Source organism: Juglans regia, chromosome 7 (assembly GCF_001411555.2).
Source record: "Juglans regia cultivar Chandler chromosome 7, Walnut 2.0, whole genome shotgun sequence".
NCBI classification, from domain to species: Eukaryota; Viridiplantae; Streptophyta; class Magnoliopsida; order Fagales; family Juglandaceae; genus Juglans; species Juglans regia.
Genome location: NC_049907.1, coordinates 3,998,709 through 4,025,279, shown reverse-complemented (window position 1 = coordinate 4,025,279; position 26,571 = coordinate 3,998,709). Strand labels below are relative to the sequence as shown.

Sequence of the window (26,571 nt, the reverse complement as noted above, 5' to 3'; positions counted from 1 at the left end):
GTTATTAGTTTTTAAATTATGTTTATATTTATAAATTTTAATTTACAATTTAAATTATATAATAGTTATTTTTTTTTTTTTGCCCAAAAATAATTTTTAGGCCCAATGGGCCATGAGTACCTTTAGACTAGGCGGGGGGCAGGGCAAACATCTCACCCACCCCAGCCTCTCAACACAGGGCAGCCCTCACCTCACGGGCGCGGGGGTGTAAACACTACCCCTCGCATATGCGGGGGCAAGGTGTGGGGAAGGGTTGACCCAGCCCCCGCATATGTGGGTAGTACCCCTATTTATTGATTATATGCAATTTTATTGGATCTTTTTGTAAAAAAATGTGTTGTCGGATGTTGGTGGCATCAATTCGCCCACCCGGCAATCGGATGCAGACAATCACCCACTCCAATGGCCATAAGAATTGTTTGCACCCAAGAGTTGGACCTCAAACCAAGGAGCATACTACCAAATCCAAGGCTCTTACTGCTTGGACATCCCTACCCACCCTCATGCTCCATTCATATGCAATACTTGTTCTGCCGTCCTTAACCCCTTCTCGCGTGCGTGGACTTTACCGCCAAGATCTGGATATGCCCCTTTCTGCTACAAATGCGACCACTTCCCTCACTATTCCATGATCTTTGAGACCAACCACGATCTTTGAGACCAACCACACCGACAAGCCCTACGAGCAGTATATCATTGTGCCATATTTTCTCCCATAAAATCTAGGCCTCATTTTTTTCATTCTTCGCTCTCACGCATGTTTTTGTTCATGCTTGATACTTGCATGATTGACAAGGAGACGATGTTCATCAAATCAAGCACGGCATTGGAACAAAGAAACAAGCCAAAAACCTCAAACCAGAATCCCCATTACGTTTTTAGCACAGATAGAATAAAAAAACAAAGAGATAATGTGAGTGAAAATAGAAGGTAGAGCCAATTAAAGTTATAAGTTGCTTGAAGTTTCAAGAAACGGTCGAATTAATAAAAAATAATGTCATCAAACAGAATTTCTGAGGTCTACACAATGTATACATTCTCCCATGAAATAGCAAACCATTTATCATCAAATAAATAAGAACAATTAAATATGCCCACAATCACCATTTTATGAGGTGTATACTCTCTGTACGATGTTGCATTGTACATTAAATAGTTAACCACAAGAAAAAAGGTTATATAGATTTCTAGAACCCCAGTTGGGCCATCATCACCGTTGCTCATCTGATGCCTCAAGATATAAAACCTCGTTTACTTTGTTTTTCTCTGTGAAAGCCACAGAGACAATACATATATTCAATTATTTATGTATTTATTAATGCATGTAGGATAACACTTGAATCGGGATCTTTGGTGGAGTTGACCATGGACGACATTGCCACCGTAACGAAGCCTCGAAGCCGCCACCCCCTCACCAAACCATGAAGAGAATGAGATGGTTGAAGACAAAGACGAGGAGTACACCATGGAGGTGTGGGAGACATCGAGCCAAAACTTTTTAGCAAGATCAACTATATGTCCAAGATCCTTTTGTATTTGCTATCAATTTCTCCAGGGTTGGGTGACGCGATTTTCAGACAAGATTTTATTCAATCCGAAAGTTGCATCTAGAATCCAGTTATCAATATTCCCCAAAAAGAAAAAAAACAAAGACAAAAACAAAAACAAAAATGACTTGAATGAACAACCTTAATTTCATATTTGTTAAGGTGTAAGACTAGTTGTCATTTTAGTGACAAAAAAGGGAATAGAGAATACATAGCAATTAATTGATAGCATATTCAGACATTGCCAAAATTAAAAGGTGGAGTTTATTTACTTTCACCAAAAATAAGCATGACCACTAGCTCAACATACCGGGCCTACTTGCTCAATGTCTATTTATTGTCATGATGATTCATGATAACTCTGAATAAATTAGGCCTAATTTGGACAGTAAACTATCTTCAACTCATCTCATCTAATCATTACAATATTTCTAAACTTTTAAACAAAATACAATAAACAATTCAACTTTTTCAAATCTTAAAACAAAAATAATATTTTAATAATATTTTATCCAACTCTAATATCAACTTAACTCACTATCCAAATCAATCCTTAGTCTTCCATCAAATTAAATTGCAAAGATTATTAATAAATAATCTTCTACCAAATTATCCTTGCTCGCGAATATAATAAATTGTAATCATAATGGCTTACAATGCGACTGTTGAAGATAAATAACCATCACTAAAGTATAGAAATCTGTAGCAACTCAAAAGCTATATTAAGAATCGAACCTTAAGTCGTCTTTCGCCATGGCCTCATGCCGTTGGACACATTTCCAAGTTTTATGCGACCAAAACGATTTAAATACGGGTATACAAATTAATGATCTCAAAAGGTTGCAGAAATGCACCAGACAAGTCCCGCCCATTACATAGTCGTGTCCTCTCAAATTGCTGAGGAGAAATGCTAAACGTCCCGAATTCGGGATTCAAAAAGTGTCCCAAATGATTTTTTTTCCATAATGATTAAAAAAGTGTTTTTTAATAATATTGTGAATTTTTTTTTTTTTTTAAATATTTATGATGATTAAAAAAATATAAGAAAAAAAGAAAAAATAAATAAAAAACTGAAATGTGCTGTTCGAGAAGTGTATTCGGGAGCTTTTTTCGAAAAGTGTAGTGCTGCTCATTGCTGAGATACGATGGATGACATAGATCATGTACGATCCAAACAAAATAATCATGTATGGGCCTAGCAAAACAAAGTACAGAGCCTTAGCTATTAGGGATATATAATACATGACAGGCTCCAAATCAGGGTAACTAAAACGGTACCAAATTCCTGATAAATGTTGGCCTCAACCTTTTGATCCATGACTTATAAAAATATGATCTTCAAACTAAAATATCACATGATTTAAAAATATGTCCTAAAACAAAACTAAACTTTAAACTCAAGATCACATTGTTAACAATCAACCAAAACATGAATTTAGCTAAAGGCATCAATTCTTTGACCTATCTGAATATCTCTTTGCTTAAAAATTCATATATTTGAATATAATATCAAATATATTCTAACTAATATTCTAACATGTATATAAGAAGCTTAGGATCCTCCAATAAAATTATCAAAATCATTGGAATAGGTTTAAATGACAACAGATCCAAACTTTCTTAAAACAAAAACTATTTTTCCTCTTCCAGTTTCTAAGTTTCTAGATCTAATAAAATCTTTTATCAAAACCTTTAATCATGCAACAAATCCTCAACCAATAATCATATACACATGTTAAGAGTACTCCATAAAAATTTCGAACCAAGATCTATCCATTAATTTGGTCAAAAACTCTAAAATATAACACTTCTGTTTATCGCCCAGAATGACCTTTCTGGAGTTTAAACAACATTTGACCGAACAAACGATCTTCAAATGGAACAAATAAGATATTCATGTAAACTAGACTGACAAAGAAACAACTTTCATGAAATAAACTTTGTGAGAAGACACTTACAAGAGTTTTGAATCAGACGTGTAAAATAGTTTAGAAAAACTGCCCGATAATGTCTTTTGTGTTCTTTACAAAAAAATGTAAAGAAGAGATGATTTGCGAAAGTAGGCTAGAGGGCTTCTTACACAAGTTATGAAAGATAAGACTGAAATAAAGGTTGAGTGTTGATCTTTTATACCCAATACAATATACAAAAATCAGTTCAAAATATTTCCTCTAGGTGAAGTGTAGAATGGAAAGAGTGAGGTAGCGTTGTAACCTTCACTTCAGGTACCCACCAGGCCCTCTTGAGCAAATCTAATCAACCATGTAGGGGTGCAATTACTTAGCGATTGAGCAATGCTAAGGTGGCCATACTTAGATGATTTTTGTGTTTCTCCTTGCTCTTCGAGTAAATTAGAATGCCATCTATGACTACAACAACAAAACTATCCAGATAGGGCCTAAATATACTGTTCATCAAGTCCATGAATGCGGCTGGGGCATTGGTTAACCCAAAATACATTACCAAAAACTCAAAGTGGTCATACCTTATCCTAAAGGCAGTTTTCGGCACATCTTGTTCCTTGACTTTCAGCTAGTGATACCCAGATCTCATGTCAATCTTTGAAAACACTACTGATCCTTGCAGTTGATCCAACAAATCGTTTATCCTGGGTAATGGATACTTCTTCTTAATCGTCACCTTGTCCAACTCTCTATAGTCTAATGCACATCCTCATAGACCCATTCTTCACAAATAGCACACGTGCTCCCCACAACGAAGGCGGATAAAATCCTTTTCCAAAAGTTCAACTGGAGTGTTATATTTTGGAGTTTTTTATCAAGCTAATGGATAAATCTTGATCCGAATTTGACCACTTTAGCATTGCTTCTTGGCTAAAGGGTACTTGAAATGAAGGGCTACAAGGTCACCTTACTCTTTCAATTCTACACTCCATCTAGAGAAAATATCTTAATCTGATTTTAGTATTGGATAGAAAAGACCAACACTCAAGCTTCATTTCAGCCTTATCATCTTCAATAACTTGAATAAAAAACCCTCCAGCCCACTTCCCACCCAAATACACTTTTCTTTGAAAGAACACAAAAGACATTCGGACAACTTTTTTGAATTCTTTTACACGCCTAATTCAAAGCTCTTGTAAGTGTTTTCTCACAAATTTTCCTTCATGAAATTGTTCGTTTGTGAGTTTAGTTTACATGGATACCTTATTTGAATAGAAAATCAAATATCTTCAAACTAATATTCTAATATGTATATAAGAGACTTAATATCCTCCAATAAAATTATATCAGTCATTGGAATAGGTTTAAATTACAAAAGATCCAAACTTTCTTAAAACAAAAAATGTTTTTCCTCTTCCAGTTTCTGAGCTTCTAGATATAAAAAAATCTATCATTAAAACCTTTAATCATGCAACAAATCCTCAACCAATAATTATATACACAAGTTAACAGTACTCCATAAAAATTTTGGACCAAAATCTATCTATTAGCTTGATAAAAAACTGCAAAATATAACACTCCACTTTATATACCAAAATGACCTTTACGGGGTTGTTTATAAGGTATCCATATAAACTAGACTCACAAAGGAACAACTTTCGTGAAGGTTTGTGAGAAGACACTTACAAGAGTTTTGAATCAGGTGTTAACTGTCCGAAAATGTCTTTTGTGTTATTTCAAATAAAAGTGTAAAGAATAGATGATTTTCATGGAAAGTATGTTGTAGGGCTTCTTACACAAATTATAGAATATAGTAAGGCTAGAATGAAACTTGAGTGGTCTTTTATACCCAACACAATATACAAAAATCAATTCTAGATATTTCCTCTAGGTGGAGTGTAGAATGAAAAAAGTGAAATAACCTTGTAGCCATCACTTCAAGTACCCTCTAGGTCCTCTTGAGCAAATCTGATTAGCCATGTGGAGGTACAATTACTTAGTCAAGAAGCAATACTAAGGTGGCCAAATTCGTGGGCTTAATGCTAAGGTGGCCATACTTAGATGATTTATGTGTTCCTCCTCGCTCTTCGAGTAAATTAGGATGTCATTTGTGAATACAACAACAACAAAACCATCCAGATGGGGCTTGAATATTCTGTTCATCAAGTCCATGAATGTGGCTGGAGCATTGGTTTACCCAATAGGCATCACCAAAAACTCGAAGTGGCCGTACCTTGTCCTAAAGGCAATTTTCAGCACATCTTGTTCCTTGACTTTCAGCTAATGATATCCGGATCTCAAGTCGATCTTTGAAACACTGTTGCTCCTTGCAATTGATCCAACAAATCATCGATCCTGGATAACGAATACTTATTCTTAATCATCAACTTGTTCAACTCTCTATAGTCTATGCATGTCCTCATAGATCTATCTTTCTTCTTCACAAATAGCATAAGTGCTCCCCACAGTGAAGAACAAGGGTGGATAAAATCCTTTTCCAAAAGTTCAACTGGAGAGTGTTATATTTTGAAATTTTTTATCAAGCTAATGGATAGATCTTAATCCGAATTTAGCCAACTTAGCATTGTTTTTTAGCTAAGTAATTGCACCCACATGGCTGATCAGATTTGAAGAGAAGGGTTACAAGGCCACCTCACTCCTTCCTTTTTACACTCCACCTAGAGAAAATATCTTGGACTGATTTTAGATTGTATTGGATAGAAAAAGACCAACACTCAAGTTTCATTCCAGTCTTATCATCTTTTATAACTTGTATAAGAAGACCTCCAGTCCACTTCCCACGCAAATCATCTCCTTTACACTTTTCTTTGAAAGAACACAAAAGATATTCTCAGACAACTTTTCTAAGCTCTTTTGCACGCCTTATTCAACGATCTTGTAAGTGTCTTCTCATAAAGTTTCTTTCATGAAAGTTGTTCTTCTGTGAGTCTAGCATTAAGGCCTACGAATTTGATCCCACGAATTTGGTCACCTTAGCATTGCTTCTTAGCTAAGTAATTGTACCCCCATATGACTGATCATGGTGACTAATTGCAACATTCTATATGAATTTCTTTCAAGGAACTTATAGGTGTTGCTGCCATTGAGGGCCAAGTGAACTGAATTGTGATATCGGATGACTGATAGTGCAGTGTAATTGCAGCCATTGAAATGCACTTATCTTAGTTAGAGGCATTCAGAATCTAATAAAAAACCCTATAACATACAACTACAATACTTTGTGCTGTATTATTTGAGGGCAACCAGTCTTTTCACATATGAAAAATGCCAAAAAACCTTCAATGTCAGAAGATTTTAAGCACTCCCACACTAGCCCACTTCCAACGATTTCCAATAAAACACAATTAATATTTTATCGTTTCTATCTTTAAAATTACTAAAAAAATGTATGGTTCTCAAATTCTTCAACCTAAGATCATTTCTAAGGCATAACATGACCAATATGCTTTTTTTTTATAAGTCATAACATGACTAATATGCTAATACTTGTTAATTGTATCTTGAGACCATTTATGGAGCACCTTGTCCAAGTAAAATAGCTTTTCCACGGTTAGATTTCCCAATATTGTATGTCCAAGTAAATATCTTTCTCTAAGACATAACTTCTAAAACCTTTTTCTTTATTTCTTTTTTGATAAGTAAGATAAAATATAAATACTAAAATCTATAGTTGAATGAATTGAATAGCCAAGATATTGTTGTAAATAAAAAGGAAAATTTGATGGAGTATACATACCTCAAAAGCCACGTGGAGTTGCGAGTGTCGTAAGGTTGTTGATGTATCTCAGCTATCCCTTTCTTCTGGTAAGTAAGAAATCATGGGCTTCGCGAGCTGAAATAGAGACTAACACAGAAAGAGCAGGCACAGGACAATAGGACACAGCGGTGGGGAGAGACCCCAGGAAAACTCCCATGTGCTCTCCCCATCAAACCAAAAATAGTTTTTTTATTATAGTTGTTGTGACCCACCATGTGTCATGGCGAAGGTCGGATGTCAAAGATGAATCAGGACTCAAGCCCACTCAAACTCGGGCCTTTCGTCCCAACTAAGTCTTATACGTCCATTTACATCATCGAGTTACATATAACAGCAGAAACAAACGATAGTCATAGCAACATCACCTCAGATGTTGCATATCATGCACAAAGCTACTTTGAAGAATCTGCTACGACTAAGAAGCACCAGAGAAGTCAAAGCTATCTTAGGAACCAAACCTTCAAGTACTGTTTGTTGCCAATAAAATCATGGTGCTGGACACCTTTTCCACGTCTTCAACCTCCGCAAAAGAAAATCTAATCCCCAAAACGATTTAAATACAGGTATACACGATTGAAGATCTCAAAGGGTTGCAGAAATCCACCACACAAATTCTCCCAATTACATCTGTGTCTTCTTAAATTGCTGGTACAATGGATGACAGAGGAGAGAATACATATACGATTCCAAAACACAATAATAATGTACAAGCTTAGCAAAACAAAGTACAGAACATAAGCTGTAAGCATGCATAAACACAAGACAGGCTCCTAATCAAAGCAACTAAAAAAGGTGAACAAGCTATTGACAAAAGCTGGCCCTATGGGTGACTGACTAATTGCAACATAGTATCTGAATTTATTTCACGAACTTACGGTGTTGCCGCCATGGAGGGTGTGATGAAGAAAATTGGGATATCAGATATGACGGATGGTGCAGTGTAATCGTAGTCATTGAAATGCATTTAACTAGCGGCGCTTAGATCTTTACTTTTCCGTACCTTATTCTTTGGGCTCTAGCTGTTGACTTTAATGGTCTAAATTTCCAGGATTTTCCAGTTTCCACCGTAACGACCTAGATAGGCCTAAACCTTTGTATACCTTCTTGTGTACTTGACTTTGCCTATCCTTTATTAATACGATTGTTTACTTATAAAAAAAAAAAACATTAAATTGCAAAGATTCCTTTATTAAGATAAGGCATTCGACATTAAATAATAAACCCTATATAGCATACAACTACAATACTGTTTGCTTTATTATTTGGGGGGAACCATAGTTTTTTTGAATATGAATAAATCCAAAAACCCCCTACCATGAAAACACCTGTCAGAGTATTCGAAGAACTCCCCAAATAGCCCACTGCCAACAATTCCAATAAACCACAATTAATATTTTATCAATTCTATTTTTCAAATTACTAAGAAAATGCACTTTTCTCAAATTCTTCAAACCAAAATTATTTCTAATGGAGGACCATTTTCCAGGTAAATATCTTTTTCATGGCTAAATTTCCGAATGTTCTTTGTCCAAGTAATTATATTTTTCTAAGACATAACTTGAATGAATTGAATAGCCCATATCCCGTTGGAAATAAAAGGAAATTTTGATAAAGTATACCTCAAAAGCCATGAGGACTTGCAAGTAATGCTGCTGACGTAGCTCAGCTATCTCTTTCATCTGGTAAGCAAGAAATCATGAGCGTCGCGAGCTAAAATAAAAACGAACGCAGAAAAGGCAGCACAGGACAACGGCACAAAGCGGTGGGGAGACCCCGGGCAAACTCCCGTGCGATCTCCCCCATCACAACAAAAAACGTAGCACTTTTTTATTATGTTTGCTGTGACCCGCCATGCAAGCGCACCTGTCATGGCAAAGGTCGGATAACAACGATGAATCGGGACTCAAGCCAACTCAAACTCGGCCCTTACGTCCCGACTAAGTCTTATACATCCATTTACATCATCGAGTTACATATAACGGCGGCAACAAATGATTTTCATAGCAACATCTTCATTATTGTGCTCACACGTATCATGAACCTACGGGGGGCCAGCAACCAGGAACCCTTGCTGTGAAATCGTCTAACTCCGTGATAGCGAAGGTGTAAATTGCCTTCGGATCCAAAAGCTGCATGAACTGAACACCATCTCTGTCCAAAATTATAGACGTCCCTACAACGATCTGAGACAAAACAAAAGTACTTCCCGTCTCCTCTTGAATTTTACAATTTTCAAAGTCAAATAAGACCGAGTAGAGAGGGAAACATTCCAGCGAGGATAACTTACAATGATCTAACGAGGAACAAACCTAAGAAAAAAATGAATCACATCCATCAAAGATTCAAAAGTGAAGCGATTACTCGAGAGATCTGGAAAAAACAAGAAAAATAAAGCCGATTAGAAAGTTATATATTAGGGATCGATTCCAAAGTCACATAACTATTAATCAACGACAGAAGATAATTAAACCGCATCCAAACCTTGAATCAAATCTCTCGTAATGAAGATTCCCAAGCTAGGGATAGTCAAACCAAATATTTTGCAGAGTCAATCGGTTCAACCTCTTGAAGCTGCCGATGCGTAGCTCTCGAAGCGATCTAGCCGTATTTGAGAACGAAAGGCATGGCAGAGAAGCCATGAAGAAGAGATCTGCAAGAAAAACATGAAGGAATCGAGGAGGGGTAGGCGCAACAAGCGTCAACGATGGCAAGAAGCTTTCCCTTTTGTGGGTTTTTTTTTTTTTAATTTACGAGGCTTTCTTATTTATCATCTTCACCTATACGTTCCTACTTTAAGCTTTCCTACATATTTAATAAGAAAGAAAATTAAAAATTAAAAAGTTATATTTAATGCGTAGTTTGAAAATAATGTATAAAATTTTATTTTATTTTTTAAAATAAGTAGTTTTTTTTATTGAGTGATATTATTTATCATCTCATATTATATATTTTATATATTAAAAAAATTAATTTTTTTTAATTTTTTAATTTTAATTTTATTAAATTAATTAAGTTGTTCTTATCTTATAACACATATTTATTATAAGAAAAATATTAAAAAAATAAGTGGTTGCAATTATATGACGCAATGAGTGGTTGCAATTGGATAACAACTTGAAGATTGACGGGTAATATGCGACCACGTGTAACTTGACACGTCGGTGTGCGTTGTTTGCACGCAATATTCTAGGAATTCTTCTTGCCGTCCGATCTTGTGAATACTACATTGACCGCATACAACCGACTGACCAAGCAACAGGCTGGCTAACAGCGTAATTCTCACGCATTTTAGGTATTATCCGTGTGAAAAATGTTTTCTTTGTTAATTGTTTTTTTTTTTTTTTTTTTTTATAACCAATGAATCATTCATTCCAAATAAAAAAGTCTTTACAAGAAATTATTTCTATCAAGCCATACAGTTTGTGATACAAAAGAAGGACAAGATCCCTACCACATTACAATATCCTCAACATTCCATGCACTTCTCGCTAATTAGTGCGCTGCTACATTATCAATTCGTTTGACATGTAGAATCTGAACCTTTTGAAAACCCCTCAACATTCGTCGATATCATGGAGAAGAAATGCAAAATCTGTGAAAAACTCAGTTTGGGAGTGCAAAGCATTTACAAGAAGTAAACAATCTGTTTCCAACACCAATTTTTGAACACCCCATTGAGCACAAAACTGTAAACCCCTCAACATTGCACTTGCCTCAATAAACTCTGGAGAAACAATATCACCTTCTAACTTACTACAAGCAGCAACCACAAAGCCTTTATCATCCCGAAGTATAATCACAATACCTGCCTTATGTTGATCAGGGAAGATAGCACCATCCACATTTAATTTTAGGAAATCCGGTGGGGGAGGAGACCAACAGAGCACCTTTGTTACTTCCTTACCAAAACCATCAAATACTTGCACCTGTTTGTAAGCAGATTGCATGGAAAAGGCGTTATTTACCACAGTTGTACATTGATGCACCACTTGTTCATATAAAAACCGGTTCCTGCGATACCATAAAGCCCAGCAAATAACAAAAAATGTAGCAAGCATTTCAGCACCACCCTTATCTCTAACATGCAGCACCAAATCCCAAAAAGATAAAGGAGATTGTAAGTTTCGCAAAGAAGGTAAATACTGCAGAAACATATCATGAATTATAGGACAGAAAAATAATGCATGGGCTGTATCTTCAGAACACAGATTGTAGAACACACATCTATCATCATCCTTTATCTTCCTTCGTCGCAAATTCTGAAAAGTAGGCAAGTATTCGTGGCATGCCCTTCATGCAAAAATCTTCATTTTTTGGGGAATCTTCAATTGCCATAAACACTTCCAAAACTTCAAAATCTGTTCACATTTGGACCCCTCACCTAGATTCTGAGAAGCTTCCCACTGTAATACCTTATAGCCACTCTTGACTGAGTAAGAACCACTTCGTTCCGAAGCCCAAAACCAAGAGTCTTCTTCAGATAAGCAGATATTAATTTTCAGAATCAAATTTGCCAACCTTGGATCAAAGAGAGCTCTAACCACATCAATCTTCCACCAACCTGTACTTTCCTCAATTAATTCATGAACCATCAAAGTATCATTATTCAGCTGCTCCATAGCTCCCTGAACCTCATCTTGTCCACAACCAGGTATCCAAGAGTCGAGAGAAACTCTAATACTTCTACCATTTCCCACTCTCCACATACAACCAGATTTTAACAAAGGCACAGCACTAAAAATACCCTTCCAAACATAAGATGCATTAATATCAATCTTGGCCTCAAACAAATTACAATTTAGAAAGTACCTTGCTTTAAACACTCGATAGAGGAGAGAATTCTGTTATGTGAGAAGCCGCCAACCTTGTTTTGAAGTAGAGCCAAGATGAAATCACTAAGTTTCTTAAAGCCCAAACCACCACGAAATTTAGAAACACAAAGTTTATCCCGACTAGCCCAATGAATTTTCTTTCCTTGAGCTTGATTACCCCACCAAAACCGAGCCATCATCATCTCTAACTCATGACACAAAGACTTTGGAAGTAAAAAGCAACTCATAGCATAAGTTGGTAATGACATAGCTACAGCTTTTACCAAAACTTCTCTACCTCCTTGAGAAATCATATTCCTTTTCCAAACTTGAAGTTTTTGCCACAACCGATGTTTAATACCAGAAAAAGCCCGTTGTTTTGATCTCCCAACCATTGGTGGTAGCCCCAAATATTTTTCATACTGCTGTGTAGAACTTCCACCCCATAGCTGCATAATTTCTGTTTGCAAGACCTCATCAACATTTTTACTAAAGACCATAGATGTCTTCTATTTGTTTATACACTGCTATGAGACCTTCTCATAGTCATCCAAGAGAAGCTGCTTCTTTTCATTAGTACCAATATCAACCCTACAAAAGATCACACTATCATCCGTAAATAACAAATGATTGACTCTTGGCCCCCCTCTACAAATTCTAACCCCCTCTACCATACCTGGACCCTCATTCCTCTTTAACAAACTAATCAAACCTTCAGTGCAGAGAAGAAAAAGATAGGGAGACAAGGGATCGCCCTGTCTAAGCCCTCTACTCGGAATAATATGCCCTTTTGGACTCCCATTCACAAGAACTGAAAAAGAAACAGTTGAGACACATTTCATGATAAGATCGGTCACCTTTTGTGCAAAACCAAGAGCCCCCATGATTCTTTCTAAATAACACCACTCCTCCCTATCATACGCCTTGCTCATATCAAGTTTTATAGACATAAAACCCTTTTTTCCATTTCTCTTATTCCTAAGGTAATGCAATAGTTCATATGCCACTAAAACATTATCCGTAATCTGCCTACTTGGAGCACATTGGGACTCCGAAATAACAAAAGGCAGAATTTGTTTTAGTCTATTCGCAATAACTTTAGACATGATCTTATAAAGAACATTGCAAAGGCTAATAGGACGGAAATCAGCGACTTTAACTGAGTCGGGCTTCTTTGGAATCAAAGTAATAAAAGTATGATTTACCTCCATTGGAAAACTTCCTGAATTCAAAGCATTCAACACAGTTTCAATTACTGATTTACCCATCACCCCCCAATATTTTTAAAAAAAAATTGGAGACATTCCAACTGGGCCCGGAGCCTTTGAAGTGTGCATTTGCTTAATAGCAGCCTCCACTTCAGCTGCCTCATCAGGTCTAGTTAAGTCATCATTCATTAAACCAGTAACTTTACACTCCACCTCTGATAAAACATCATCTACTTCAACCCGATCTGTAGCTGTGAAGAGACTCTGAAAATACTCCACGATCAGTTCATTCATCTGCTCTCCACTCTTCCAAACACCCCTACCATCTTCCAGTTGTAAAATTTTGTTCTTCCTTCCTCTGGTAGTAGCTTTAGAATGAAAATATCGTGAATTACTATCCCCTTCTTTAGGCCACAAGACTCGGGAGCATTGTTTCCACATGAGCTCGTCCCTCTCCAGCCACTTTTGTACATCATCACGTGCACCTTTATGAAGTGACATAGACTGACAAGTTGGATCAGCTTCTTGAATATTCTTAAGTCTCAATTTTGCACTGGCAAGCTCTCTTTGAACATGTCCGAAAGAGCTTTGATTCCATCTTTTCAATTCAGTTGCACACTTTGAAATACAACCCATTACTTGGTGAATAGACTTAGGAGCAGATCCCTCTTCGCCCCTCCACTCCCTTTCAATGATGGCAGCACATTCCTTTTCACCCACCCACATAGCCTCAAACCGAAAAGGTTTAACTCCACCCCTAATAGCTAAGCCTCCCCGAGTATCTAACCAAATGGGAATATGATCCGAATAAGCTGCTCCTCCATGTTGAACCATTAAATTTGGAAAAGCATAGCACCATCCCGAATTTGCAAGAAAACGATCCAACCTTTCACTAATAACACCTTCACCTTCACGTCTATTACACCAAGTAAACGGAACTCCAACAAAACCCAAATCTCTAAGATGCCCTTCCTCTAATACAGATCTGAAACCACGCATCAACCTTTCATTCCTCAATCTCCCCCCACTTTTCTCTTCATGATTAAGGATCTCATTAAAATCACCAAACACCAACCAGGGACTCACAATCCGGTGTCCCAAAGATTTTATCAGATTTCACACTTCCTCCCTTCTACTCGAATCCGGATGCCCATAAACACCCGTAAGAAAATATTGACTCCCATCCACATTGGAATTTTGAATTTCAAAATGAATATGGTGCATAGAAAAATTAATAACAAACAAATACAATTATTCTTTCCAAAGCAAAGCTAACCCACCACTACGACCCAAACAATCAACTACAAAACAATTTGAAAACCAAGCTTAAACTTACAATAGTCCCACTACCGAGAGGTTAAACGGGTTTCTTGTAAGAAAAGCACATCAAGATCTTCCTTCGTAAGCATGTCACGAAGAGTACGAATACCTCGTGGGTTTCCAAGCCCACGAGGATTCCAACTCAAGATTTTCATGATGTCCGGCGGGGCTGTGCAACAGCCGCCGCCGATATCTCAAGGGAAGAATCGGATACATGTACCTTTTTAATCTGGCGCCCTTCATCCTCTTTTATAGAGATCAACTTCCATTTACGTGCACCAACAGCTTCTTCCGTCGGAGAAGAGCGCGATGGCCGATTGGAATGTCCACAAGCTGTTGCAAGTTCTCCAACAGCTTCGTCGAAGGAGATCTCCTTCGTTTGTATTTGGGTGGAACCCACCCGTGCCTTAGAATCATAATTAGGCTTCCTCCCTTTTGGCCCTTTGGCTAATACTGCTTCCGCTCTTGTCCTTACTTGTTCCTTCGCATGCGGGCCAGGGCACAGACCAACTACTTCAGTGGATCCAAGGCAAGGGCCCAAGCCCATTACTGAAATCTTAACAATCGGAACCTCAAACAGATGATCATCGTGTATAGTGGAAATTATGCTACTCCCACTCGCTCCGAATCCTATGTGTCTACAGATCCCAATCGTACTTGTCCCAGCTTCTCTTTACCCTCATGAGAAACTACTAGAGAATCCGAAGGAAACTGCTTCTCCACAAATATTGGACCCATTTCCTTCTCCCCCACGGTCGCACGTTCTGTTATGGATGCGGCTCCCCGTAAAGGAAGACTCCCCACCAACCCAGCAGTTACAGCCTCGTTCACCGGCTTAAAAACTACTCCCTGAGCAGGCTCAACCACCATAGTCGGCAGTGGTTCTGCATTTCGGCTCCCCTCTTACTTCGAGTCGCGGAACCCGCATGCCACCCTCGTTTAGGTGAAGAAAAGCCTGCGTGAAGCCAAGCTCCATAAGGCAGTTGTTCAATCCCTGTAGTGACTGAAGTATACTCTAAACATTCACGTAAAGAATGACCCAATAATCCACACTAGTAGCAAAAATTAGGGAGCCTTTCATAAACCAAACGAACCCAACAGTAATTTTCATCCCCCAATTTCAGTTTCTTCCTACGTTGAAGTGGTTTGGAAATGTCTAATAGAACCCGTACTCGCATGAACTCACCCCACTCAACTTCCCCCTTAGCGAGATCAACCTCCAGAAAATCTCCAATCAAGTTGCCAATTAATTTACCCACATAAGAGTTCTGAGCCATCAATAGCAAATCATAAATCCTCACCCAGAAAGGGGCATGAACAATTGTTAGACCATTAGCCTGCACCAAACCATCAAATTCTTTCAAAAGCACTAATTGTTTGTTAAACGCCCAAGGTCCCTCACGCAAGACCTTCACTTTATCTTTCACATCCTCAAACTCTACAAGATTAAAATCCGAATTCAGATCACGAATCTTGACACCTTTAACTGTTCTCCATACTTTCCTCATTGTTTGTTTAAAAACTTCATGATTATAATGCTTCCTGGTTAGCAACTGCATAATCAAGCAGTTCTCTCCTCGATAAAGAACTTCCTCAACTTGATTGATTTCCACCACCACTTCTTCGGATTCCTTCTCAGTAAGAGATAGACTAGCATACTTCTTCCCCAATGAGTCAGTCATCTTTCCACTAGAGCTCGTACCAAGACGAGGGAAAAAACTCTACTCTGGGTGCAGAGAGAGTATTATAAAATTATAATTGCTTTGTTAATTGTTATTACATTTCTGTTGTTTAGGAGATGTTTTGTTTAAAACCCATCTCAACTCATCTCATCTCATCATTACAATTTTCTTAAATTTCTACACAAAATATTATAAACAATTCATCTTTTTCAAATCTCAAAATAACTTTTCTAAATTTTCACATCAAATATAATAAATAATTCAACTTTTATTCTACTATTTACAAACCATCTCAACATATCTCTAAATCCAAACCTCTCCTTAGATAAAAAATTGATCTTAACTTATCTCATCATTATAATTTTTAAAATTTTTAATAAAATATAATAAATAAATTAACTTTAATAAATATCATCTGGCCAGAGTAGAATTAGATTTTGTTTGGATAATAAATTGATCTCAACTTATCTCATTATTATAAATTTTTAAAATTTTAAATTCAATATAATAAATAATTTAACTTTTTCAAATTTCAAAACAAAAATTATATTAAAAAATTATATTCTAATAATATTTTATTCAATTTTTATCTTATCTCATCTTAACTCAACTCACTATACAAATCTTTGCTTTGAATATAAATATCTTCACTCTTTTCGCATAAGCAAAATTAAAACATTGTTTGAATGTAAGAAGTCTCTCAATTCATCTCGTATCATCTTATCTAATTATTACAACTTTCTCAAACTTCCAAGCAAAATACAATAAAATTTTTTTTTTTTTTTTTATTTTACACACTAATTTTTATAATATATCATACATTAGCTTATATATTTTTTCTCATATCATTTAAATATTTGTTTTAATTTTTTTATTCATTTCAAATATTTTCTCTAACTATTAATGAGTTTGCAGTATCCCATTCTTTTTTATATTTGCAATATCTTCCCCATATACAATGTGATATAATTTCACCATATACACAAGATAAAAGTGCATATGCCAAACAAAAATTATAAATAAAGTCAAAAGATGAAAAAATAAGATTATATTATGAAAATATTCTTAATAGATTATTGGATACATGATGAGAAACTAGTTTATGAAGTAAAAATATGAGAGAACATAGGAAAAAAAGGATGGAAAGAGAAATTAAAAAAAAAAAAATTAGATGATGAGCTGTAACCACTACATGTAGCGGATTTACTATAGACAAATGGAAAATGCATATAGGATACATAATCCATGGGGCATTAGTTTGGGATAAATATTTACACTTTTATAGAAGAAAACGTGTATTTTACATAACCCATTAATGCTATAAGAACAAACGTCTCCTTAACTTGTCAATAGTAAAAAGTATATTTTTTTTTAGAGTTGTGCTACACAGAAATTTCACACTTTACACAGTCACTTAAAAATATGTGATTTTATTTTTTTATCCTCATATTTTATATTGAATTGTAGGATGTGGGATTTATGTTTAGAATTTTTCTTTTTTTTAATATCATTATGATCAACAACAGAAAATATATAGTACGCGACGTAATATTAATCAAACATAATACTTAATAGTAATAGTTAGATCTTTTATCCAGGGTGTAAATTACAAAAAATTGGCAAACTGATGGTTTTATATATTATGATGCAAAATTTTAATAAAAAAAAAAAGAATTTAAGGGTCCATTTAGACCCGTTTGATTAAGAGATAAGATGAGATGAAATAAATTGAAATTGTTCGTGAATAATAGTAAAATTTATAAGTTAATATGAGTTGAGATGGTTTTTTAAAATTTTGTGTGTTTAGATTGGAATCGAGATGAGATAGTTTTAAATTGTTGGAAAAGAGATAGATGTAGGTCCCATAAATGATTGTATAGCATTTGTATTATTTAGTTTTATTTATAAATATATTTATAAATAAATAATAATAATTTTTTAAATTACATACCCAAATTTTTTTATAATATAATTTCATAACAATATTATAAGATGACAATAATTTTATAAAATCAAATTTTAAGAAAAAAAACTTATCAAATAAAAATATATTTTATTTATAACATTTTTAAATAATTATGAAATATTTATAAAATTAGTTTATTTTATATATTTTTTTATTATAAAAACTATCAACAGTTGCGCGACGTTATGGGTGCCATGGCGTTGGGAAGTGGAGAAGCCCCCTTGCCCATGCCGTTCAATTGGTTTTTGTCGTATTTAAGAAGTAGTAAAATCATCTCAAAGCCTATTTGAATATCCGTTTGGATTAAATTTCTCTCAGTCCAAACCAGGCTTAGGCTTGTTTGGATAGAAAAAGCGATCTTATCTAATCACATATTATCGTAATAATTAAAATTTTTGCATAATATATAAGAAATAATTTAATTATTTTAAATTTTAAAATAATAATAATATTAAAAAATAATAGTATAATAATATTTTATTTAATTTATTTAAAATCATCTCATCTCATCTCATCTTAAGATCTCACTATCTATAAGAGCCAATTAAGATCAGATGATTTAGGATTTTTTCCTGCATTGCAGTCACTTGCTAATGCTATCTTTCATTAGTTGTCCGATATTATATTGAATAACTAAATTTATTTCTTTATATTAATTTAAAATTTTAAGACAATTACTAATTTTACTTGGTATCAAAAATAATATTCTTGTTTCAAATCCTAATGGATAATTTCACCTCTTTAAATTAAATATTTCATATGTTAAACTTATTTATTAAAAAATATTTTGGACAGAAAAAATATTAAAATATAAGTAAAATAATTAAATTTCTCAAGATTTAAGACTTCATTTGGATGTTGAGATGAGTTAAAAACTCTGTGAATACTTGTAAAATAGTTTGTAAATAGTAATGAAATAATTTGAATTAAAATATTTTATGAGATTTTGAGAAATGATGGAGAAAAAATTGAAAAAAATATTATAAAGTTAAAATTTTTTTTCAATATATTTTTTTAATATTATTTTTGTTTTAAAACTTGAAAAACTTGAATTGTTTTTTGTGTTTTATTTTAAAATTTAATAAAATTGTAATGATTATGTAATGATTAAATAAAAAAATAGAAGATTTAAAATTGAAAAGTGTTTGTGTTTGAATAGTATTTGGATGTTAAGATGAGATGAAATGATAAACATCCAAACAGGGCCTAAAGCTGCGTTTAGGTGCTTAGGTGATTTCAGATGATCTAAGTATGAGAATAGTAATATTTTGTGGGTCCCATTGAGAATTGTATGAAGTATGTTGATGTATGTGTTTGAATGTATGAAATATGTTGAGATATGTTTAACTTTTTATGAAAAAACTGAAAAAATAATAGATTTCATCAATAATTGATTTGAGATAAGTTGAGATGAGTTTGAGACCCATATATAAATAAAAACTAACAGGCATACAAAATAATCTAACACAAAAGTTACACAAACTAAAATGTACATCCGTTTCTTTTTTCTTTTTATTACTCCACACCTTGAATACCCCTGCCTCTCTCTCTCTCTCTCTCCATTTTTTAGCAGAAGCAACAAAGTCACAGAGAAACATGTCTATAACTTGCTTGTGTATACCGGCAGGCGAGGAGGGCTCCAACATCGGAGACTATAGCTTTCAATGACAACTACAAATGATAAAGTAAAAAAAAAAAAGAAGAGAACAAATGCTAAGTCTAGGAAACAAGAAATGCAAGAGATGAAAGAGGAAAGACAGAAAACGAGAGAGAGAGAGAGAGAGAGAGAGAGAGAGAGAGAGAGAGAGAGAGAGAGAGAGAGAGAGAGAGAGTGAGTGAGTGATTTATTGGCGGAGTATGGAATCTCAAATGAATGGGACAGGAAAGCAAAAGGAGATGATGAAGAGGTTGGGACAATTTTGGAACGGTGGGAGGGGAGAGGCACGGGGGAGAGGCGGAAAAATCAGAACGAAAACAAAACAAAAAAACTGATGGGGCAACTGATACTGTGCCACGTCAATTTGTGGGATCTTTTTGTCAGATCCTTTTATGTCTCTAGCAGCTTTCTTCCTCAAATTTGACAAACACACAGAGACCAACGAAACAATTTCAAGGCCTCAAAGACTATACTTCTAGTTCGAGATAAGTTCTGTAAAAGAGCCAATAAATGCCTTAAAAGTTATGTTTTTAAGTATCTAATGACTATGAAAAATACTAAGTTGGAGAAAACTGTATACTTCCATATTATAAATATAAAATAAGTTAAAGCATAAAACAAACATTTTGAAAGTAAAAAGTATAAATTAGATTTAAAGTACTAAAAACTACGTTTACGAATGTGTGAAAATAAGTGTAAAGGGCTGAAAAACCAAGCTATCAGTACAGTTTTGGTCCAAAATCGACCGCAACCAATTGCTCATTTTAAGTAGTTCAAACCAACCGAATGGAAGGTGGAGAACCGGTTGATCCGACATTGTCCAAGTTGTGGTAGCTCGTCAATTCATCGGTGATGGCTAACGGGGATAATTTGGGAGCTAAAAAATATTAAGCTTTAATTCTCAAACTTATCGGGACGGCAACTAGGACGAGGAGACATGAGGAGCAACTTGTCGAGCCATCGGTCTGTGATTCTAGGCCACCAATGAAATGCTGATATGCATAAGAAGAGAAGAAAGTGAGGCAAGATCGAAAAAGGGAGAATGAAGGAGGTTAGGGTTGAAGGTATAAGACAAATTACGTCATTTGGGCAAGTTATTGGGGTTAGGGCTAAAGTCCTAACCGAGCTGATTGATGTTGATTTCTACCTTGTTGGATCAGTGACCAACTGATTTTCCATCGGTTCCAGCATTTAATCGATTTCTATCCACCCTAGGAGCATCAGTAGTGGTCTAACTATTCTTTGATCAAAATATGACTAGAAAACTCACTTTTTTATTTTAACAATATCAAATAAAAAAATCTTTAAATTTATCATTATTCTATTAAAATATTTATTTTAGCCTTTTCATATATTTATATCTAGATAGAAAAATTCATTATCAACTCCAAGCAAACTTTTGCCTTGCCAGTCTACACGAAGTTAATTAAGCGCCTTGAAGTTAAGAAGTTAAGGATAGGTGAAATGCAATTCGTGTAAATGAGAATACAAATAAAAATCCAACATGGACCTGGTGGTTTAGTGGTTTCACATAACGTGCTTCTTTTTTGCCAGAGCTCGTGTTCGTGGAGATGTGTATGAGGAGCTCTTGTTCTTGGAGATGTGTACGAGAGAAATGTATCAGAAAGAATATATTATTATGAAAAAATTATATGGCATTTTGGCCGAGTAAAAAATCTTAAAATTACAGTTCATTTGGTGAATTTGATGTATGTGTATTTTGTGTTGGTTTTATTTTCTTAGTGGAGACAAAAAACAGAGAAGGAAAGAAACGTGCTCTTTCTATTGAAAAGAAGTCTTACTTTACAATATGATATCTAGCTCTATATATAGTAAGTATAGTAGGGCAAAAACAAAGAATATTGCGGAAAAGGGAATAAAAAACTTTCTAACAAACTGTACTGAAATTGCTAACAGAATGCTTTCTAGAATCATTTGTTGGTTACATGATTTGCTGATTTTGATGACTCATGGCAGTTTGTTGCGATGAGGTGGCTTGCATGATGTGCTGCTGGGATGACTTCATTGTTTTTGCTTGATTCAATATCCCCTCGCAAGATGGAGAGTGGAAATCAGTGACTCCCATCTTGAGCAACAGAGAGTAAAACATAGGGGAATGTAGAGCTTTAGTTAAGAGATCTGCAAGCTGAGACTGCGATGGTGTGTAGGCTGTGGTGAGAACTCCTTCTTAAATTTTGTCCTGAATTAGATGACAATCTAATTCAATGTGTTTTGTTCTTTCGTGGAAGACGGGATTGGAGGCGATGTGTAAAGCTGATTTGCTATCACAGTAGATAGTAGCAGGCTGAGAATGAGGGACTTGGAGATCTACAAGAAGGTACTTGATCCATATGATTTCACATGAGGCTGAGGCCATGGAGCGGTATTCTGCTTCAGCAGAACTTCTTGATATAGTTGTCTGTTTCTTGCATTTCCAGGAGACAAGAGAGTGACCAAGGAAGACACAATAGCCTGTTGTGGAACGCCTAGTGTCGGGACATGATGCCCAGTCAGAATCGCAGTAGATAGTCAAGTGATATGAGGATGAAGATGGGAAGAACAAGCCCTGTCCTGGTGATTTCTTGAGATACCGCAACACTTTATAGGCAGCATTAAGATGAAGGACTCGTGGTGAAGACATGTATTGACTCAAGATATTAACAGAGTAGGAGAGATCAGGTTGTGTAATAGTGAGATAGAGAAGTCTGCCAACCATTCGTCTATATTCACTAGGATCATCCAGCAATTGACCTTCATCTTTACACAATTTAATATTGGGATCCATGGGAATTAAGCTTGGTTTACAACCAAGCAAACCAGCATCATTTAATATATCTAATGTATATTTCCGTTGAGAAATCTGTATTCCAATAGGATTTCGGGCAACCTCTAAACCCAGAAAATATTTTAGACAACCAAGATCCTTGATCTTGAACTTGGTAGCTAAGAATTCTTTTAAGTCAGAAACAGCTTTGAGATCATTAGTAGCCACAATAATATCATCAACGTAGACAAGTAATGCAATGAATGAAGGACCACTGCCTTTGGTAAAAAGAGTATAATCAGCCCGAGATTGATTGAAACCATATTGAAGTAAAGATGAGGAAAATTTGGCATACCATTGCCGAGAAGCCTGCTTAAGTCCATACAAGCTTTTCTTCAACTTGCAAACTTTTTCTTTGTTGGGAATTGAGTATCCGGGAGGCATCTTCATGTAGACTTCTTCGTGGAGTTCGCCATGTAAGAAGGCGTTGTTTACGTCAAATTGATGCAAACTCCAACATTTAATGGCAGCAATAGCCAAAAGAGTTTTGACTGTGACAAGTTTGGCAACGGGTGAAAAAGTTTCATTGTAATCAAGTCCTTCCTCTTGGGTATACCCTTTGGCAACCAATCGTGCCTTATGTCTTTCTATAGAGCCATCCGAGTTGTATTTGAGGCGGTAAACCCATTTGGAACCAATTGCTTTCTTTCCAATAGGCAGATTAACAATATCCCGAGTATTATTCAATTGTAAAGCATCAATCTCATCATCCATGGCTTTGCGCCATTCAAAAGATTTCACAGCTTGAGAATAAGTGGAAGGTTCAGAAATTTGAAGAATGGCAGCAGCAAAGGCAGCATGTTTTGGAGAAAAATTTTTGTTGGTTAAATAAGATGACAAAGGATAAAGAGAATCAGTACCTTGTATCTTGAAGCTGGATTGTGAAGAGGGAGTCACAAGGACCTGTTGACAAGAATAATCTTGTAAGTAGGAAGGGGTTTCTTGGGTCGAGTGGATCGTCGAGGGGCAGATGAAGAGTTAGGAGGATTAATTTGAGAGGTAGGGGATTGTGGAGTGAATTGAGTGGGAGGGAGAGAAGGCTAGAATGTAAATGTGGAAGTGTGGGAGGGCGGGGAAATAGGTGTAGGTAAGGGAATGTTTGGACCAAGAAGAGGAAAATATGATGTGGAATGTGAGTGGCTGCTATGATGATTGGAAATGGATGGTAAATTGGAAGGAAAAATGTGTTCATAGAAGATGACATCACGAGAATAGAAGATGGAATTGGTGGCTAAATCTAGTAGCTTGTAACCCTTGATTCCAAAAGGATATCCAAGTAAAATACATTGTTTAGCTCGGGAATCAAATTTGTGGCGGTTTTGTTTAATAGTTGATGCATAACATAGACAGCCAAAGGTTTTCAAGTGGGTATATGTTGGTGGTTTTTGAAAAAGCAATTGGTATGGAGTATTGTTTTGGAGATTGGGGGAGGGGGTACGGTTAATAAGGTATGTGGCAGTTAAGACAAGATCATTCCAAAAGGAAAGTGAGATACCGGATTGGAATTGCAATGCTTGGGCAACATTAAGAATGTGTTGGTGTTTGCGTTCAACAACACCATTTTGTTGGGGACTCTCAACACAACTTCTTTGATGAATTATTCCTTGTTTTGAATAAAAATCTGTCATTGTAAATTCAGCTCCATTATCAGAGCGAATGATTTTGATTTTGGATTGAAATTGGGTCTCAATGAGAGAGCAAAAGGATTGAAGGAGAGGTCTGGTTTGGGATTTATTTTTCATTAAATACAACCAAGTACATCGAGTGTGATCATCAACAATGGTTAAAAAAAATCTAGAACCATCATATGCTGTTTGAGAGCAAGGCCCCCATATGTCACAATGTATTAGATCAAAAGGCTGGGATGCTCGATGTTCACTTGATTGAAATGGTAGACGGTGATGCTTAGAAAAATGACAGATAGCACAAGGTATGTTGGCTTTAATAATAGCAAGATTAGGTAAGTCCTTTTGTAATAAGGAAAGCCGTGAATTAGATACATGGTCCATTCGATAATGCCAAAGCTGTTGGTCATTAGGATGGAAAGTAACAGAGTTGGAAAAAGGAAATTTATTACATGGTAAAGTAGAGAAAACAGTGGAGAGGGCAGTAGGTGCAACGGTTGTCAATTTGAGATGATATAAACCATTGTGGATCTCACCCTTCCCAATCGTGCTCCAAGAGAGAAGGTCCTGTAAAAAGCACTCATTAGTGAAAAAGAGGAGGCAGCATGATATATCTTGTGTTAATTTTCTGGCTGAGATCAAATTAAAATTGAAAGTAGGAATGCATAGAACATCATGAAGAATGAGTTTGTCACTGAGATGGACAATCCCTTTGTGAGTTACTTGTGCAAGATGACCATTTGGAAACTTGACATTGAGAGACATGTGAGTGGGTGAACTGGTGTAAAGAGAAGGGCAACAGATCACATGATCTGTTGCACCTGTGTCGATTATCCAACTTGTGACAGTGGTTAGTGGAGAAGGGGATTGAAGAGCTGTGAAACAATAATTCATACCAGTCATGGTGGAAGCCGAGGGTGTGGAATCAATTTGAACCTGATTAATAGAATGCTGTGAGACTTGTGATTGCAGCAAAGTTAAAAGATGTTGATATTGAGCTTTGGTGAGAGCTTCTTGGGATCCTTCATTGATCTGTTCTTGGTTGGAAGAGCTGAATTGGTTAGCAAATGATTCTGTTGGTTTTCCTCGAGTGGATAGTTTATGGCTAGATGGATAGCCATGCAGTTTAAAACATCGGGCAGCAGTGTGACCAACTAAATTGCAGTGAGTACAAACTGGTTTTTCTAGAGCTGGATTAGCTTTAAAACATCTTTCAAAGAGAATGGCCAGGAATTTTACAATGGCTGCAAAAGGATTTTTCTCGCCTTGGAGGTCCATATGGTTTGGGGTTGTCCCGATTAGAGAAGAAAGTGGATTTTGCAGCTAAGGCAAGGGTATCATGTAAGTTGAGAGGGTTGGAAAGTTGCTTTTGTTTTTCTTCTTGTTGAACCAGGGCATAGACTTCACTAAGGCTCGAAATGGGTTTAATCAAAATTATTTGAGCTTTGATATTGGTGCAAGAATCATGAAGCCCCATGAGAAACTTCATGGTCCAGTCACGTTGCTGGTTCTCAAGGACATTTTTCATGGCACCACATGTGCATGATGAAATGACTTCAAAATTGAGAAGTTCATCAAGAAGCCCTTTCAGTCTGGAGAAATACAAGCTTACATAATCATCACCTTGAACAAGGGAATTAATGGACTGTTTGAGCTCATAAATTCGAGGACCATTATTTTGTGCAAATCGTTGTTCCAACTCAAGCCATAGGTTATGAGCGGTATCAACATACACGACACTATTTTTTATCTCTAATGACATTGCATTTTGAAGCCAAGTTATCACCATGTCATTACATTCAAGCCATGGTTCTAACACGGGATGATTAGAAATGGTAGGTTCCTGTAAAGTACCATCAATAAAACCCAACTTTTTTTTTATTCGTAGTGACCGACGAACTGTCCTTGCCCATGAATGGTAATTGTCTGCTGTAAGCAGATGAGTGGTGAGTAGAGTAGCAGGTCCATCGTTTGGATTAAGAAAGTATGGGCTGGAGGGGTCTTTAGGGTTTGTGTTGGTTGGGGGAGGAGGAGGAGGGGGAGGAGGAGGAGGGTTGTTGTCGCTTGAAGCCATTATGGCTCTGGTACCATGTTGGTTTTATTTTCTTAGTAGAGACGAAAAACAGAGAAGGAAAGAAACGTGCTCTTTCTATTGAAAAGAAGTCTTACTTTACAATATGATAACTAGCTCTATATATAGTAAGTATAGTAGGGCAAAAACAGAGAATATTGCGGAAAAGGGAATAAAA

The 26,571-nt window shown here is 35.9% G+C and overlaps 2 protein-coding genes and 1 long non-coding RNA gene across 5 annotated transcripts; all 3 read right to left on the bottom strand.

Annotated features, from left to right (window-relative positions):
• Positions 1-1,309: 1,309 nt before the first annotated feature.
• On the bottom strand, positions 1,310-10,016 carry LOC108995315. 3 transcript variants are annotated; one of them, XR_001996837.2, is made up of 3 exons: positions 9,711-10,016; positions 7,209-9,599; positions 1,310-1,607 (listed from the first exon to the last, which is right to left on the bottom strand). It is a non-coding gene; the product is annotated as an uncharacterized LOC108995315 (long non-coding RNA). The 3 variants fall into 3 exon arrangements; XR_001996839.2 differs by having other exon boundaries at positions 1,316-8,590; positions 8,849-9,599; positions 9,711-10,014; XR_004801978.1 differs by having other exon boundaries at positions 1,316-7,874; positions 8,849-9,599; positions 9,711-10,014.
• A 5,604-nt stretch (positions 10,017-15,620) lies between these two features.
• LOC108995295 lies at positions 15,621-16,250 on the bottom strand. The gene has a single exon (XM_018970829.1). The coding sequence runs from the start codon at positions 16,248-16,250 to the stop codon at positions 15,621-15,623; it is 630 nt and encodes a 209-aa protein (XP_018826374.1).
• Positions 16,251-25,535: 9,285 nt separating this feature from the next.
• On the bottom strand, positions 25,536-26,111 carry LOC108995294. Its single transcript, XM_018970828.1, has one exon. It carries the CDS (start codon positions 26,109-26,111, stop codon positions 25,536-25,538), a length of 576 nt encoding a protein of 191 aa, XP_018826373.1.
• Between the last annotated feature and the right edge of the window lie 460 nt (positions 26,112-26,571).